General features: G+C 47.0%; 1 protein-coding gene and 2 non-coding genes across 3 annotated transcripts in view; all 3 read right to left on the reverse strand.

The window, feature by feature from the left end:
* LOC135817652 (regulator of nonsense transcripts 2-like) overlaps window positions 1-16,011 on the reverse strand; it is a 36,216-nt gene that overhangs the window by 18,387 nt on the left and 1,818 nt on the right. The window contains exons 2-24 of the mRNA XM_065330881.1: window positions 15,695-15,863; window positions 14,649-14,693; window positions 14,028-14,112; window positions 12,994-13,070; window positions 12,380-12,460; window positions 11,995-12,024; window positions 11,494-11,616; window positions 10,989-11,036; window positions 10,573-10,653; window positions 9,462-9,590; window positions 9,016-9,150; window positions 8,692-8,784; window positions 7,932-7,971; window positions 7,255-7,307; window positions 6,558-6,653; window positions 5,635-5,758; window positions 5,383-5,460; window positions 4,696-4,811; window positions 3,937-4,022; window positions 3,588-3,696; window positions 3,071-3,128; window positions 1,704-1,759; window positions 329-445 (exon numbers count right to left, since the gene is read on the reverse strand). Of these exons, the coding sequence (XP_065186953.1) occupies window positions 329-445; window positions 1,704-1,759; window positions 3,071-3,128; window positions 3,588-3,696; window positions 3,937-4,022; window positions 4,696-4,811; window positions 5,383-5,460; window positions 5,635-5,758; window positions 6,558-6,653; window positions 7,255-7,307; window positions 7,932-7,971; window positions 8,692-8,784; window positions 9,016-9,150; window positions 9,462-9,590; window positions 10,573-10,653; window positions 10,989-11,036; window positions 11,494-11,616; window positions 11,995-12,024; window positions 12,380-12,460; window positions 12,994-13,070; window positions 14,028-14,112; window positions 14,649-14,693; window positions 15,695-15,863 (2,029 nt within the window). The remainder of the gene's footprint in view (window positions 1-328; window positions 446-1,703; window positions 1,760-3,070; window positions 3,129-3,587; window positions 3,697-3,936; window positions 4,023-4,695; window positions 4,812-5,382; window positions 5,461-5,634; window positions 5,759-6,557; window positions 6,654-7,254; window positions 7,308-7,931; window positions 7,972-8,691; window positions 8,785-9,015; window positions 9,151-9,461; window positions 9,591-10,572; window positions 10,654-10,988; window positions 11,037-11,493; window positions 11,617-11,994; window positions 12,025-12,379; window positions 12,461-12,993; window positions 13,071-14,027; window positions 14,113-14,648; window positions 14,694-15,694; window positions 15,864-16,011) is intronic.
* Trnay-gua (transfer RNA tyrosine (anticodon GUA)) lies at window positions 777-870 on the reverse strand. Its single transcript has 2 exons — window positions 834-870; window positions 777-812 (listed from the first exon to the last, which is right to left on the reverse strand). It is a non-coding gene; the product is annotated as a tRNA-Tyr (tRNA).
* On the reverse strand, window positions 7,652-7,725 carry Trnan-guu (transfer RNA asparagine (anticodon GUU)). The gene has a single exon. It is a non-coding gene; the product is annotated as a tRNA-Asn (tRNA).

Below are 16,011 nucleotides of genomic sequence, written 5' to 3' on the forward strand. Positions count from 1 at the left end.
ACATGGAAATCCGGTCGCATGTCTAGCGGCCCCAGGGTGCTGGCCATGCAGCAGTGGATCCCGGATAAGCGGTACACACATGAATTTATGCGCTGCAGCGCGCTGGTCGCATCGGATCAACACGTGCACTGCACGCAGCGTTCTGTGCGCGCTGAGGGCGCCGGCCCCGGTCAATCGACTGGATTTCCATGTCCACGACAGTAGAAAGGTTTCCATGGAGGGCAAGGTGACAAGGCCGGTCGCTGTACAACTGGCTGTGAAACGGAGAACAAACAAATCCGGGTACTTCTACAGCACCGCCATCATGAAACGCAGCCCGCGCACTCACCAGAAAGATCTTGGTACGCAGATGCGAGTCCGGAGAGCGGTAGAGAAAGCGTCCGCACGTTTCCAGCAACTGGCATGCCATCTCAATGTTGTGATGCGTGAAGTCATGAAGCAGAATCTACATACAAAGAGACATACACACACAGAAGCTGGGACCGTCAGTTGCAACTCAAGCGCTTAGCGCCGAGCCATCATCTGACAACATAATAACACAGAACGGGGAACAAGCCCTTATACGCGTTGTAAGGGCTCTGCATACAAAGAGATAGTCGAAGAAATTGTACACGAACACAGGCACGCTCACTGCATGTACGTCAGAAGTATCAAATACATGTTATCAAGAGTATATACTCTTGATGTTATCCCAACCGCAGATGCAGAGTGACATTACAATACGACAATGGGCGCAAAACACAACAAACATAGCAAGGGAAAAAATGTAAAAAAAATCCTTCGAGCCGGATTCGAACCAGCGACCTAAAGATGACTGCACAATCATGTGCACACTACAGTCTTCCGCTCTACCAACTGAGCTATCGAAGGTGACATGAGGAAGTGGCCGCATGATCTATGATATTGACGAAGGTCAGCAGTAACAGAAGGCCTGCTCAGGGCCAGGTTTCGTGACGGTCCCAAGTAATGGCAGCACACTGCGATGAAAATACAAAGTGAGTTTGTCATGCGAGACCATTCATTACAGGAAACAAGCTGTGGCTGGTGCTGGAGATATTCCGGTGGGGCGCACATTTGAGATAGAGAGAGAGAGAGAGAGAGGGGGGGGGGGGGGGAGGCATAGCATCTGAACATTCCACAAGGTTTTTAGAGTGAAATTAAGGTCCTACACGGGTACTTGATTTTCTCACTACTTTGTCTGCAGTGCAGTGCACCGCATCCACTATTTTCCCTTTTAGAGCTATTAAAGTATAAATAAGTCAATACCGTGGCTGAGCTATGGAAGAAATTACAAAAGGAGATGCCGAGGCATGACAAGAAGTATATTTCCCTTGCCTTGGCGACTTGATTAGCTTAGCACCTGCCCAGCATACGGCGTCTGCCATACTGCTACAGTGACAAAGTAGCAAGGAACGAATTCCGCTTTGAAAATGATTGCAAGCCACTCTAGTTGCACTCTGATTTATAGTTTACATTGTTACGGGAGGATGTACCCAGTGTGCTGACAGTGCTCAACACCGCGGCGGTAGAGCGTAATACAGAACAGAACAACAAGGACAATCAAGTTGTTGTTTGCTGCTACTTCAAGTTTCATGCCCTTGCAATCATCAGGCAACACGAGGACGGGGTGCCGGCCTAGTTTACACTGTTAAGTAATACTGATAGCATTGCACAACGCTGCAGACAATGCACTCGCCCTTTACCTTCAGGCTGTGCAGCGTGTCTGCCTTTGGCATCAGCTTGAACTTGGTGAGCTCACCTGGTACACACACATACACACAGCCAGAATAGCACACATATAATTATGTATATGCGGGGTATCACTGCAGTGTAGAAAAATCCAGCTTAGTCTGCATTAGGTGTATCCGGGTATAAGTAATTAGTTCAGCACAGCAGAACCTCCCCAGCACGTACACGTACACACCGGGATCAGACACATCTGTAATGGCTAGTGAGGTATGCACAGTATAGCACAGAACTAGGATAGAAGCATCACGGTTAAAATTGCACGTGCACTGAATGTGGTGTTATCCGCCCTTGACAGGTGCCCAACAGGCAATGTTCTGCTGCATAACATCCAGTAATACCTCAGTGGTTAAACAATCTGCACTCTATGGCCCAGGAACTCTACATGCTCTAGCAAACAACTGGTCAAGTATATGCATGGCCTGCGAGTAGTACGATATGCAGTCAACCTTGCGAATAACGACACTTGACCGTGCACGAGAAGAGTGTCGTTGTCCGTGGGTTGAACATATGTAGTCAAATGGTCAACAGATCTGAAGATTGTGTCGTCATTCGCGGGTTGTTGTCATACCCAAGTTCGTTATTCATGAGGTTGACTGTACCTGATACCAACAGGAAAGCATGTGCACTGCACAGCAATGGAAGTAAGTTAGTAGTTACATGGTACATGACTGTGCTACATGTATTGCTACAGTCCATTCATCGGAAACTGGCCCGCTGGCTTTTTAAAGTCGGATTTGGGCCGAATTGAGGATCAAAAACCCACTTTAAATCTCACAAATTTGGGTTTTGGATCTGCTTCTCCGTACATTTTGCCATGGCATACCTGTCCTAATTTGGTAAAACCTGGCTGAATTTCTATTTCCCTGTTCTTGGACTTTTCTGGCCTCAAATGTGGCAAGGAGTAATTGCACGGGTCACACAATGCAGGATGTACTGTTGTTTTCACGATATCTACAACTATGTGAGAGAGACACCAACAAGTTAGGGTGCCAGTTTCCAATGAATGGACTGTAGAGCCAGACAAAGTGTGATAACGTAGGTCGGAGGCAAACAGTGTAAATAACACCTCTCTGTATTGTTCATAGTTAGAGCACTCTGATTTTGAGCTGATCCACAACTGCTTTGGTATTCGTTAGACATCACTACGATCCAAGACTTCAATGCGATCGGTTCGGCCGGTCCGTATGAGCTCCGCTGAGAAGACCCAACAAGGTCAAAACAGCGAGGTGTCCGGAGTTCGAGTAGGCACGGTTGGAGACACGATCATTTAGAGTAGCTTGCTCAGCGAGCTGAACACAAGAAGCGGCTACCTAGCACCTACCCATATATCGTACACACTTGATCTTGGACTCAATGTTCGTCTGCCCCTTCTTGAATATCTGCAAACAACACCAAAACAACAGCAATGCAGCAGACAAGGTGATGTTTCACACACAAAACACACAGAGACGCAACAGTACTACACCTTCCATTCCAGCAAGAGATAAGGAAACTACATCGCTGAAGTAAGAAGGCTGGTTGGATGGATGGTTGGCTAACATTCGAAAACATCATGTAGTGGTCTACTCTAGAATCCTACCGCATTTTCCGGAGTATAAGCCGCACCCGTCCCCCCCCCCCCCTTTTGTCACGAAATACAGACATCTACCCTATTTATCACCGTTACTTTGATCATCAGAGTATAAGCAGCACCTCCTTTTTCAGGTGAATTTTGATTGTTCAAAGTGTGGCTTATACTCCTGAAAATACGGTACTGGGTAACTGAAAACAGGCAAAAGCTGATGCTGTGGTACACTACAGATAACAAGTGTGCTGCCACGCACCCAGAAGACACTTACCAGGAAGCGAAAGTCCTTCTTGATCCACTGGCACAGCTCTATCGCAATGTCCGGTAGGCAGGGGTCGAGCGTGGCTACAAAGCGGCCGCAAAACGGCAACATGTCCAACCTAGAGAACAAGGCGAAGCAGACAGAAAGACAGTGAGCTTCTAAAGATTTGCGATACTTTCAATTTAGAGCGGCGAAGAGGACAAACAAAGACAGCATGTGCTACGGAGGATTCGTATAAAAAACCTGTGACATCTTGTCACAAATGCAAACCTCTATGCGGTTGGCCATACGAGTACTCGCAATAAAGGTGGGTGCTTTTATACGAAGAAATCCGGGGTCAAGAAGGAAAGATACGCACCTGCTGCGCCTGACAGTGAAGAGCGCCTTGATTAGCCGGTTGCGGTTTGACTTCGTATTCATGTGAAGGCAAAAGTCAGTGGCAGCCTACAGAAGACAAAACACGCCGTCCAGCAAAAATAAGTTCAAATAACTCACAACAGTACTTATGTACAAAGAAAAGAACATTAGTGCGGAGGCACCAAGCATGTGGCGGACAGGGGTGCACTGCATATAGTTCGAGCAGCAGGATTAACCCCACAAACAGTTTTCTTTGACTTGTATGGTAATGTAACGCCAACCAGAGAGCTGAGGAATCATCCCACACATGTGACTATGATAAACTACAGTGCTGCTCAATGAAATCCGATCGCGTGAATCAAGTTTGCGTCATGCACCAGTTCACCATTCCGGTGTCCGCAGGTCTAGGGCTACGCAGTGCCTGGCGTGGCACACACTGAGTCACTCGCTTGATCGGATTTCATTGAGCAGCACTGCAGAAAGGGTTTCTGGAGAGATAGGTTGCATTAGGGCGTTCGATCATCAAAAATCATATAACTGACTAGCACCCGCACACCACAACGCCCTTATTACCGATCTATATGACCGGACTCTACCAGCACTGGCACCTGCACCAGCACCAGAACCAGCTGCACCTGCACTGGCACCAGCAGCACCTGCACTGGCACCAGCAGCACCTGCACTGGCACCAGCAGCACCCCAGTATGGTATTTGAGAAGTAACACCTAGTTTGCATTATGCACGCCATGTAGCTTCTTACATCATCAATCATGTCACGGTTGACACACTGGGGAAGGCGCGTTATTAGATCATCCAGCAGCTTGCCAGCAGACGACGCACCAGATGCCTGGTTGGACGCACTGTTCCCCTCTGGTTCTGAAAGCAGTCAAAACAGGACAACAAGACACAATGCTTTGAAGGGGTACATGAATGACAGAAACATTCCAAGCAACTTCAAATGCAGCAGGGAATACTGGTAAGATCAGCATGATGCTATCCAGCTATCACAACACAAACCAGTGCACATCACAGCTATCACAACACAAACCAGTGCACACCATCGATCAACATGAGCGTTGAACAGCATAAAGTACGACTGTCTGCAGTTTGCATGGCTGCAAGGCTGCGCAGCCCACCAAACCATCTGAAGCCAGTAAGTAGTAGGCTCAATCTGCTTGTGGCTACCCTACCGTTGAGTGAGCTATTGGGGCTGCGATACACCTACCAATGTCATCTTAGCATAGTTACGCAGCACTATTATAGTATACCTTATCAAAGTGATGCATCTCCAGGGCCAAGGCGCTATTTCAAAGTGAAGCGAATGCATTGCAACATTTCTTGAATCAACTCCCTCAACGCATGAATATTCCTTGAATCCAGGTAAATGGTAGTGGGAATGGTAGTGGGATAAACCCAAAGAGAACTAGCTGCCGATATCGGTTCTCACCTTCTATGACTACAGGTTCCTGCTCCTGAAGGCTGAGGTCCTCAATCATGGCTTCGATGGCTGCATCACTTTCAGCTTCTGTTCATGAAAGCACGGCACAGGAAACACAGGCAATGCAATTCAACATGACATCTGTCAGAACAACTCACAGAGTCCAGTGGCAGAATGCACACTACACAAGGACAACAACTGAACCATGCATGCATGGCGTCTCATCATAACCTCCCCTTCCAGAACTGGTCACTCTCCTACCTTCCAGCATCACATCATCTGCATCTCCTGAGCCAGTGCCTGTTGCTGCTGATGATAACTCACTGCCATCGCCGGCAGAAGACTTTGAACCTTCCTTTTCTTTCTCTTTCTCCTTGAAAAGAATCTGAGCACGCATACAGGAAATGACGACTTTAGTGGCAAGCGACTTTCAACAATCAGAAAAAAAGCTAAGGAAACAGTGTAACCACTCGACACTTCAGGAAACTCCCCCGGACAACTTCCTTTTTCTTTTGGAGAATCCTTCAAAAACAACAAAAACATGAATGAATGAATCAGGGCCAACATGGGGCAGCGTCACAGAACCTTGACAGATTCCACAGCAGGCAAATGAGAAACCTGATCGACATGAGAGACCTGAACACAACACCTTAATGAACAACTGTACAACTGGTGCAGCGAAGAGCATTCCACGGAAACTATAATCCATGATACTATGAAGAGTGCCCGAAAGCCTACACTCGGCCACACTCCCACTATCTCCTGGTGCGCCGTCGTCACAGTGGACTATGGCGGGCTACTACGACAATCACCAGCACAAGGCTGATCTGGTGGACTCCGAACCAGATTAGCAGGCGTGCTGAACACGGATGTACAGTACAGGGGCGCAGCCGGCCTCTGCACTCAACAAAAAACGTATGCAGCACAGGGTTAAGGTGCCCTGGAGGAACTTGTTATTCAACTGACATGGGCGAGGAACAGCAGTGGAATAATGTCCTTGGTAACACCAAGATAATGATCAGTTGATGCATGTTGTACGTGATCTGTACTTTGGAAAAATAATATATTCCAACCAGATACTCCTTTCACATGCAGAGGCAATACGGAAATGATCAGCAGTTTTCCCAGTCCAGCTCAGTCTCAGCAGACTCTGCTCAAAGGTGATACGGGTGCGAGGGACTTACCCCAGGAACAACTGACTTCAGATCAATGAGGCTCTCGTAGAATGTCCGCGCATCCTCGTCTTCCCACAGGGAGAGTGAACCCTCGCCACTGCCACCCTGCGAACAGTAACACGCCAGCACACCGCAATATGGCCATAGTGACACAAGTTACACACGGTTCCAACTGCAGCAAAAGGCTAACCGCAACAACTGACAACAAACAAGTGAAATACAGAACTGCTCGAACGTACAGTATCGCACATTTTCAGGCAACATGGCAAACGGAAATCTTCAGGATGACTGACACCTCTTTATTCGTGACTTTAGATTTCATCGGCCAGCCCTGTACTACACTGCAGCACACTCATATGACGAGAACTAACCTGCATAAAATAATACATGAGATCAACGTACCAAATAGACATTATAACGAAACTGCAATTGCTCTCTCTCTCTCTCTCTCTCTCTCTCTCTCTTCTCTCTCTCACACGCACACGCACCCACACACACACGCACACACACACACACACACACACACACACACACACACACCATGTACACACACACAAACATACCATGTACACACACACAAACATACACACACAAACATACACACACAAACATACACACACCAACATACACACACCAACATACACACACACACACAGTGCCGAGCATGAGAACGCCAACATATTTGTTAACAGGATAGAAACCTGACCTCGCCAGCTTTCACAAAGTCCACACCGCCCATTTCACTAGCTTCGGGCACATCTAAAGAGCACACAGATCAAATCCAGCCCACAACCGAGTCAAGCAGTGAAACACCAATGACTTATGTAGCATTCTGTATAAAGTAGAAGTGCGAAAGGTACCTGTCATGACAGGACGTCATGCTTGTCAGAGAAACCGTATTTTTCGGCAATGCTGGGCGAGGTGCTTAGTAGTTGGCCAGCCCTGGATTTTTTTACCCGATTTGGAAAAATCCACACAAAAGCCCTGAAATGATGTGGCGCTTATTTATGACAGGCAGAAATAAAAGACCAGCCGCAATTCCAGAAAATACGGCATGCCGGGAACGCAATGAAAAAAGCAAATCAAAAGAAAAAAAGTGTATGCGTCCCCGGGTGGGCTTGAACCACCAACCTTTCGGTTAACAGCCGAACGCGCTAACCGATTGCGCCACGGAGACACGACGATAGCTACCAACAGTTGTGGGCCTATAGCCTATGACTGCCTCAAGAATGCTGAAATAAACTGAGATCAAAAATGCTGCTCCCTATCCCCCCCCCCCCCCCGGGCCACACCAGCCTATTCCTGAAGACATACAGTGTGTATTGAGTCTACATTGCACCAGAAAACCAATTCACAAAGATTCGCCTGGCATGGGAGGCTCACCATCTTCAGGCAAGTCGGGAAGTTCCTTGTCCAACACGTCCTGTTCCGCAAAAAAACACGCACACACGCGCACGTACATACATGATGTAAGAACAAACAAGGTTAAGCACTGCCTACAGGCACTCACACTCTCACTCGGTCAGTCATGCTTATAGGCGCAACAGCACAGGCCACAGCACTTAGCTACCAGTACTTGCAGACTAAAAAGAAAAACTAACAACAACCCAGCAAAGCCCCGATCACAGGAAAACAAATCCATCACCTCGGACTGCTTTCAAATCTGACGTAACAACTGCACATAGAGTACTGTGAAGCCATTTTTAGCAGCAATTTACTTGCATGAATTCATCCAAAAACGTGTTTCATTGGTCCGCAAGAACAGGATCGTTCGAAGCAGGGTTGTTTGGTGTGTCTGCTTTGCTTCAGGAGTGCTCCAAACATGTGTTGACCCCCCCCCCCCCCCCCCAAACTGCAGCAGCCAGGAGCGAGTTGAAAACCCAATGAAAACTGCGGTGCGGTGATTTACTGCACTATTTCTGGGGAAAAACTATTCGATGTCCAGTTTCATTGGAAACTGGCTGTTCTGACTGCTTCAGTGACTTTGATTTGAATCCAGATTGACAAGTCAAAAGTGCTCTGAATTAATTATAGTGCACTGCATTACGGAATATATTTTCAGAAGCAAGCCGAAACCCGTAAATTAGCTCCAAAATGGTTATGATGAGCTGAAGCAATCAATGGAGATTGGGGGCACACTCACAGCCAGAGCAGTAGTGTTGGACAGCAGCTTTTCGTATGCCTTCCGAAGTGTTTCCGCCTCTTCTTGCCGCTCATTAGAAACTTCACCCTTAGTCTGCGGAACAACAAGCAAAAACGAAAACAAATTCCTCGCCATTGGCCTGCTTTACATCCAGCTACAGTTCTACACATCAACACAACCAGCATATCTTACTGAGTCACAAATACCTGCTACTGAGTCATACAAAAACAGACTCGGTGAACAACAAACAGGTAAGACTGAGCATTTGGTTGCAGGGAAAATCCGTCCGAGTACAAACACCACGCCGCTGACGTGTCTCCGTACCAGCATGATGTGGCGATTCCTGCGCTCCACCTTCTGTACAGCCTTGAGGTCAGCCATCACGTGATCGCATAGAGTTTGGTAGTAGTCAAACATCTGCTTCTTGAAGAGCATCTGCTTGTCAGCGGGCAGGAACGACTAAAACAACACAAACAAAAACAGCGAAATTCAGTATAAAGTACTTCAGTACAAGGTGCTATAGTATAGAGGTCATGTGAATGGTGCCATGGCGGTGAGTCAGAGGAACCGCTTATGGATGCTATGCATACACCGCTTATGGACGCTATGCATACACCGCTTACGGACGCTATGCATACAGAGTGTGTCGGCTAGTGCATCGCTGTGCCACGACTTTGCCAAAGCATCTTGACCGATGATGATGATGATGATGATGATGATGTACATGTACATGTACATGTACATGTAACGGCATAAACTCGGTTACCAACCTCTGTCTTCTCCTGCTCCAGATTGAACTTGGACAGCAGCGAGCGCTGCTTGCGCGAAACGAGACCAGCGAGATCTTCACCGCAGTGACGACAAAAGCTGAGAACAGCCAACAGGTATGCATGAGAGTCCTGAACACACAAAGCACACAAAGCAAAACCACAATGTTGGAACAGGCGACGCAGAGATAATAACCGTAAGATACTTAGATAGCTATAAGTATCGCCGAAGTCGCACTAACCTCTTCTTCACATTGTAAGATACCTATGAATAAAATGATACCCGTGCTCATGCCACAAACCAAAGTAGCAATAGTTTGGTTTCCAGAAAAAAAGCCCTGGAACCAAACTATTCCTACGCTGTTTTGTGACATGAGTGCGGGTATCATTTTTATTCTTAGCTATCAAACCAAGATATTCTCATTCTCTAAACACCAGCTTCCTGGCTCACAGCCTCCTTCGATTTCCACAATTCACCCTCGCTAGATCGAGTAGGTACGTAGAAAAGTCCCTGTTCGAGTGCATTTCTCCTCCATGACTACCGACATGTGGCACAGGGGATGCATCATCTCACAGAAACTCCACGCAGGCGCAGAAAGATCTATCGGCGAAAGTCAGAAAAGCACAACCTGGCAGCACTGCGCTATTCAGAAAAACAACTACAGTTGCGCACGGTGAAATCCGACCCAAAGTGCATATCTGGTGCCCTCGACTTACACGGCCCTTGACGCCCTGGAAGTGGTACGAAGGCAGCTAGACGCACACAAGTCATGTACAAGAACAATGATGATTGTACTGTAGAGGCAGAAAATTTCGTCGGTCAATAATTTCGTCCACAACTCCAAAGAAAAGGAGTTCGTCCGGTTGAAAATTTCGTCCATGGATCATAAGAGTGTGTAGAAAAGCTGGGCAAATCGACATAAGTCCTACATTAAATTTAGTCCAAAAGCTCCTTGGACGAAAAAGACGAAATTAAATTCCAGACGAATTTTTCTGCTTATACAGTAATCGAAACTGGGCCAGGGTGCCAGTTTGCACTTTGAGTCGGATGTCAGTGAGCGCAACTGTACTTTACTTTTGAAGTACATAAGCTACCAGCATAGTGATCACATACCTTGTCGGCATGTACAACGATGGTGAAGACGTGTAGGAGGTTGCTTATGCCACCGTTCTCAAACACACCGGACACGACAAGCTGAGAACGCACATGTACACGCACGCACGTGTGCACACACACACACACACACACACACACACACACACACACACAAACACGCACACACATGCACACACGCGTACACACACACACGCACACACACACACATACACACATGCGCACATGCGCACATGCAACACAACAAGACATGCATGAGATGAGAATATCGAGGCCTGAACCAACACAAAATAGGGAAAGAAACGGAATAGTACTTCAAAGACAAACAACAGAGTAATCTGCATACAGAACAATGATAAGTTGATAACAGAGTACAAGTGCATATATTTTAAACACATGATCGTCACATCGCCTACCTCTCCAAAAAAACGCAGCGTCACTCGAAACAGGGAAACGTTAGGGGGCTGAATGGATGGAACCAAATTCAAACAAAAGCAGACACACATACAGACACGCACACACATACAGCCATACAGACACACACACACACAGCACACACAAACACACACACGTGCACATGCACACAAACGCACACACACACGGTGCAAGCAAAAGCTGTCGTTAAAGCCAAGTGGTCTCTAGAACAAGAGAATTTCTGATTTCTGCGTTACAACGAATAATGGATAAAGGAAAGTTTACCCCAAAGTAAAAGTAAAGAAAAAAATATCGTCTCTTTTCCCAATGGAACTTGCGACGACCGCAAACACCCGGAACAACCCCAGAATGTATACATGGAAAGCATGTGGGCTTGCAGCACTTTAATAACGTAACAAACTCATCAAAAGTAGACTACAAATATTCAGTGTAAACTATGAACTCAGATTATCCTGCCCTGGCTTGGCACATTCACGTCTATCGTACCTTATCCTTGGACATGCCGCCTGCAAAGATCTTCTCTACTGCGGGCAAAAGCAGCTTGGAGAAGTCTGCATAACGCTGATGAAAGAGACCGCACAGATGCACCGCTGCACCCACATCAGCCATCTAGACGCACATACACATGCACGCAGAGAGACACACACACAAACACACATGGATACAAGTCAAAGTGAAACACACCAGCACATCCAGTCACACTAAGCTCTCTCTCTCTCTCTCTCTCTCTCTCTCTCTCTCTCTCTCTCTCTCTCTCTCTCTCTCTCTCTCTCTCTCTCTCTCTCTCTCTCTCTCTCTCTCTCTCTCTCTCTCTCTCTCTCTCTCTCTCTCTCTCTCTCTCTCTCTCTCTCTCTCGCTTTCTCCTGCATGCGCACACACGCACGCGCCCGCACACGCGCACACACACACACACACACACTCCACAAATGAGAAAGCCACCGATAACAAATCACCAAGCAGCCATGTAGGGCCATTACCAATATTTACCTTCAATTTGGCCTCCGCAAAAGACGTTACCTGGAGAACAAAAGAAAAGTGGGACAAAATTAAACGGACGGAGATCACGACGGGAAGGTGAATGCTAAACATCGCTCTCTTTAGTGCACTCTCTCAGCCATGGACACTCGTTAGCAACGTCTTCCTTTCATGCCCCCTCACATCAGGGCACACAGCAACAGTGCTGCTCACCTTGCCCTCACTGGTGTTTCTGGTCTCCATACAAGTGCACAAGAGCCGTACTTATTGCCCACCATTACTTTTTTCACGCAACAAACGCAGCACATTTCACCCAGAACAAAAAAGGCCAAGCTTGGCCGCACCAAACACCACATGTTACTTGAACAATACAAAAAAATGAAAAAACCAGTCTTACCGCTTCCTGGATGTACTTGCTGAGGTTGAGCTGGTTGAATTCGGCAGACAGTGCATCACGCTGCTGCTCCGTTACGGACCGCTGGACAGCACCAGAGGAAAGCAGGTGCAGAGCAATACATCTTTAGAACAGAAGCACGCACACCCGTGTTGAAGAAACACTCCGGCAGTGTACAATAAAACCTGCCGAGGAGACCACCTGTCCCGGACAGCCACTAAAACCAGGACCAAGGGTGTCACGTCCAGTCCAAACGACCCCGCATAAGGGGGTCGTATATTTCGGGGTGCTTTGAGCAGCCAGCCGGCGTTGACAGGCGTCACTGCAACAGCAGGAACAACTTTTAAAACACTATTAGGCGAAGGGGCAAGGTGACATGGGCACTGGACTGCACTGCAGACCTTACAGTATGTTGGCTGATAAGGCATGGTGACTGGGAAATTGGCTGCCGAACGGACTAATTCCCATAGTGCAAACTGTTCGGGACATTCCGTTATCGAGGCTTCGAGGCGAATCAGTCCGACTCAATGCACACATCGACCGAGGCTGGAAACACAAAAGTAGACTGTAGAGTTCTGTTTAGCTAGAGTTTCATTTCCCAACTCAATCAAACATACCAGCTTCTTCACAAACGTTGTGTTTTTCTTCACGGATGAGTCGAAGGTTCGCAGTGCCGTCTCGTCAGGCCGATGCTCTAGACCAGGAAAAAAAGACAAGGGAATTCAGCAAAGCAAAGAAACGCAGAATGATATTCATGATGCAAGGAGTGGCATAACTGGCACCATGTTATTTCGCTCTTCGCTCTAGGGTTTACCAGGAGTACGCTATGGAAACGAATTTCAGAGTCTGCTTACAACAAAACAAACTTTTAAATTTTCTACATGAGCGTTACCTTGGTGGACTGTTAGTCATAACTCGTAACGTGTTGGTCCTTCCCCTGCTACGAGAAAAAGAGCCCGAGCTTATTCGTCTTGGGCATATTTTTCAACCGTTTGCATGACAGAGGTGCGGGGCAGGCTTCAGGTGGGCGACTGCGCATTTTATTTTTCAATTCACACGTGAGCACAATGGTAAATATTCATGAATGATAATTTTTGGATCAAGAAGCGCCTGCTCACGTTACTTGAACTTTCTTCTGCCTTTCCGGTTGTCACTTAGTTTGCAAAAAGGCAAAACGAAAGTCAGAAGAAAATTACCAAAAACAGACACAAAAGAGGCACACTGTCTACGACGAAATCCGCTCAGGTTCAAGGGCCAAAATCGACAAAAAATATGGGCAACTCGCAGAGGGATGATTTTCTTGACCATTTACGTGAGAAAATAAGTCCTGGGGTACGATAAGCCCGGGAGTCTGGGGTAGGGTTAGTTCCGCCCGGGCGAGCTGAACAAGCCCGCCACATCATGTAAACACACGCTCTGAAATAACCGGATCACAGATCAAGGAGGGCTTACCGTAAGCCCAGGGTCAAATACCCCCGGGCTTATTTTTCCCGCGTAAATGGCCCCTCAGTGAGGGTACAACATATACGTAACTGAGAAGGTATAGAATCTCCACTGCATTACTATCGGATCATTATGAAGTAAAACAAGGTAAGAAAGCATATATTAGCATGCACCCAAAACGAGCCAGCCTTGCAGAAATGACCTTCACCTTTGGCTGCAAGGTTGGTCTGCCTGGTGGCCATCTTGTGCTTGTTGCGACTGACGATTTCCGCAAGCGTGTCGCGCGCATGTTGCTGAATTAGCAGCAGCACAAACAGACAGAAGCGGGAAAGACATACTAGTATACGGCATGCATTCGGATGATGGAAACTCATCGCTAACTGGCATGCTGACGCAGCTACAGTGGCTAAAGTAGCGCTGAGCCTTCTTGCAACTACATGGATACGGATATCAACAGAGTAATACTGGGGATTAGGTGGATGCATCTACTCGCACAGCATAGTGGCAAATATACAGTACAATATTCCAGCAGCTTGCCAGCACAGGTACAGTGATAAGGTGATGTCATATAAGCACATTCTACAGGGAAATGTTTCCAGTTGCAACTGTGTGAGAATGCATGCCTCCACACACATACAGATTTCATGTACAGCTATCACCGGACGTTTGATACTACGTCTGAACATGTACACAACAACAACGACAAAAACGGCAACAGCAGCAGCAGCAACAGCAACATCAGCAGCAGCAACAGCAACATCAGCAGCAGCAACAGCAGCAGCAACAGCAACATCAGCAGCAGCAGCAGCAGCAACAGGGAACAACTGACCTCTTCCTCTTCTTTCTGTCGACGCTCCTCCTCCTCTTTGCGTAGCTGCAGGAGGTAAAATAAACGTATCACACACTCATAGTCATACGGTTCGACGCTAACATCAACAAAGCAGAACATACATAACTGGTGCAGCACACGTGAAAAAGGTGCTTAGGGGCCGTCCGTATTTATCGAAAATTAAAAAATCCGTCCTCGTGCAAAATTGTCTCTGATCCACCCACCCCCATTTTTCCCCATTAATTTTTTGATTTTTACTGATGCACAGCTCGAAAATAAGAACTCCTGACCCCATGTTCACTGATTGCACCTGTGTCAAGTACTAGTAGCTAAGTACAGTGAGTAGTAGGTCTACCGACGGCCATGCACCGTCCTACAACTACATGAAGAGTCATGTATATCATACTGGTGTTTGCAACAATCGATCCTACACTACGTCTACAGTACACTACACAGTCAATGCAACAAGTGTATGAAAGTCACTGAAGTAAAAATCAAAAAATCAAAAAAAGTACGAAAAATCAACAAATTAAATTCCGCCAGCGCTCTTGACCACCCATGCCCCCACCCCCTTGTTGTCTGAGGACGGATTTTTTAATTTTTCGAAAACTACGGACGACCCCTTAGCTGCACTTGACTGAAACGGAGAAAAACGCATGTGAAGTTTGAACTTGCATACTACATGTGTGGCAGCTGGCTAAAGACTGCGCACAAAAACCACCGCCACAGCATCATTTGTTCACGGGTTTCCACCTGTGAGAATGAAGTTCCACCTGTGTTTTTTTTTAATATGAAAGCTGGAGGGACAAGCTAGCACAAGGGCATGATATCTTATGACTTCAATGTTTGACGCCAAGCAACCTTTTCACGTGCTCTGCACCAATTATGTTCTTCCATGTTCATCCATCCCTGGCTACTTATATCGCAGTAGAGGACAGTGGTGACGTGAACATTTAGCCACATTTATGTAAGTGCAAAACCTCGTCGCATGTCCACCACTATTTTCACATGACCTCACAGTACTAAGCGCTGGCCAGTACACCCACCTGTTCCTCATGCTGTCTCTTTTCCTCCTCTTCTTTCTTGCGCTGCTCCTCTAGACGCGCCTTCTCCTCCTCCTCTCTCTTCTTCTGCTCCTTTCGAGCAGCATCCTGTGCCTCACGCCGCTGCTTGTCTGCTTTTCTTCGCTCTGCATTACCAGAGGGTTGGTCTTCCCTGAACCGAGAGCACACAACAAACATTGCAGACAAACTCCATGAAAAAAGTACTCTTTTTTTACGAAGTAGACACAATAGGAGCTATTCGTAAAGAGAAAGGACCAATAAGTTATGAGTTAGGACTAACAGTCCACCAAGGCAACGAG

The sequence above is a fragment of the Sycon ciliatum genome, chromosome 1 (genome assembly GCF_964019385.1).
Source record: "Sycon ciliatum chromosome 1, ocSycCili1.1, whole genome shotgun sequence".
Lineage (NCBI taxonomy): Eukaryota > Metazoa > Porifera > Calcarea > Leucosolenida > Sycettidae > Sycon > Sycon ciliatum.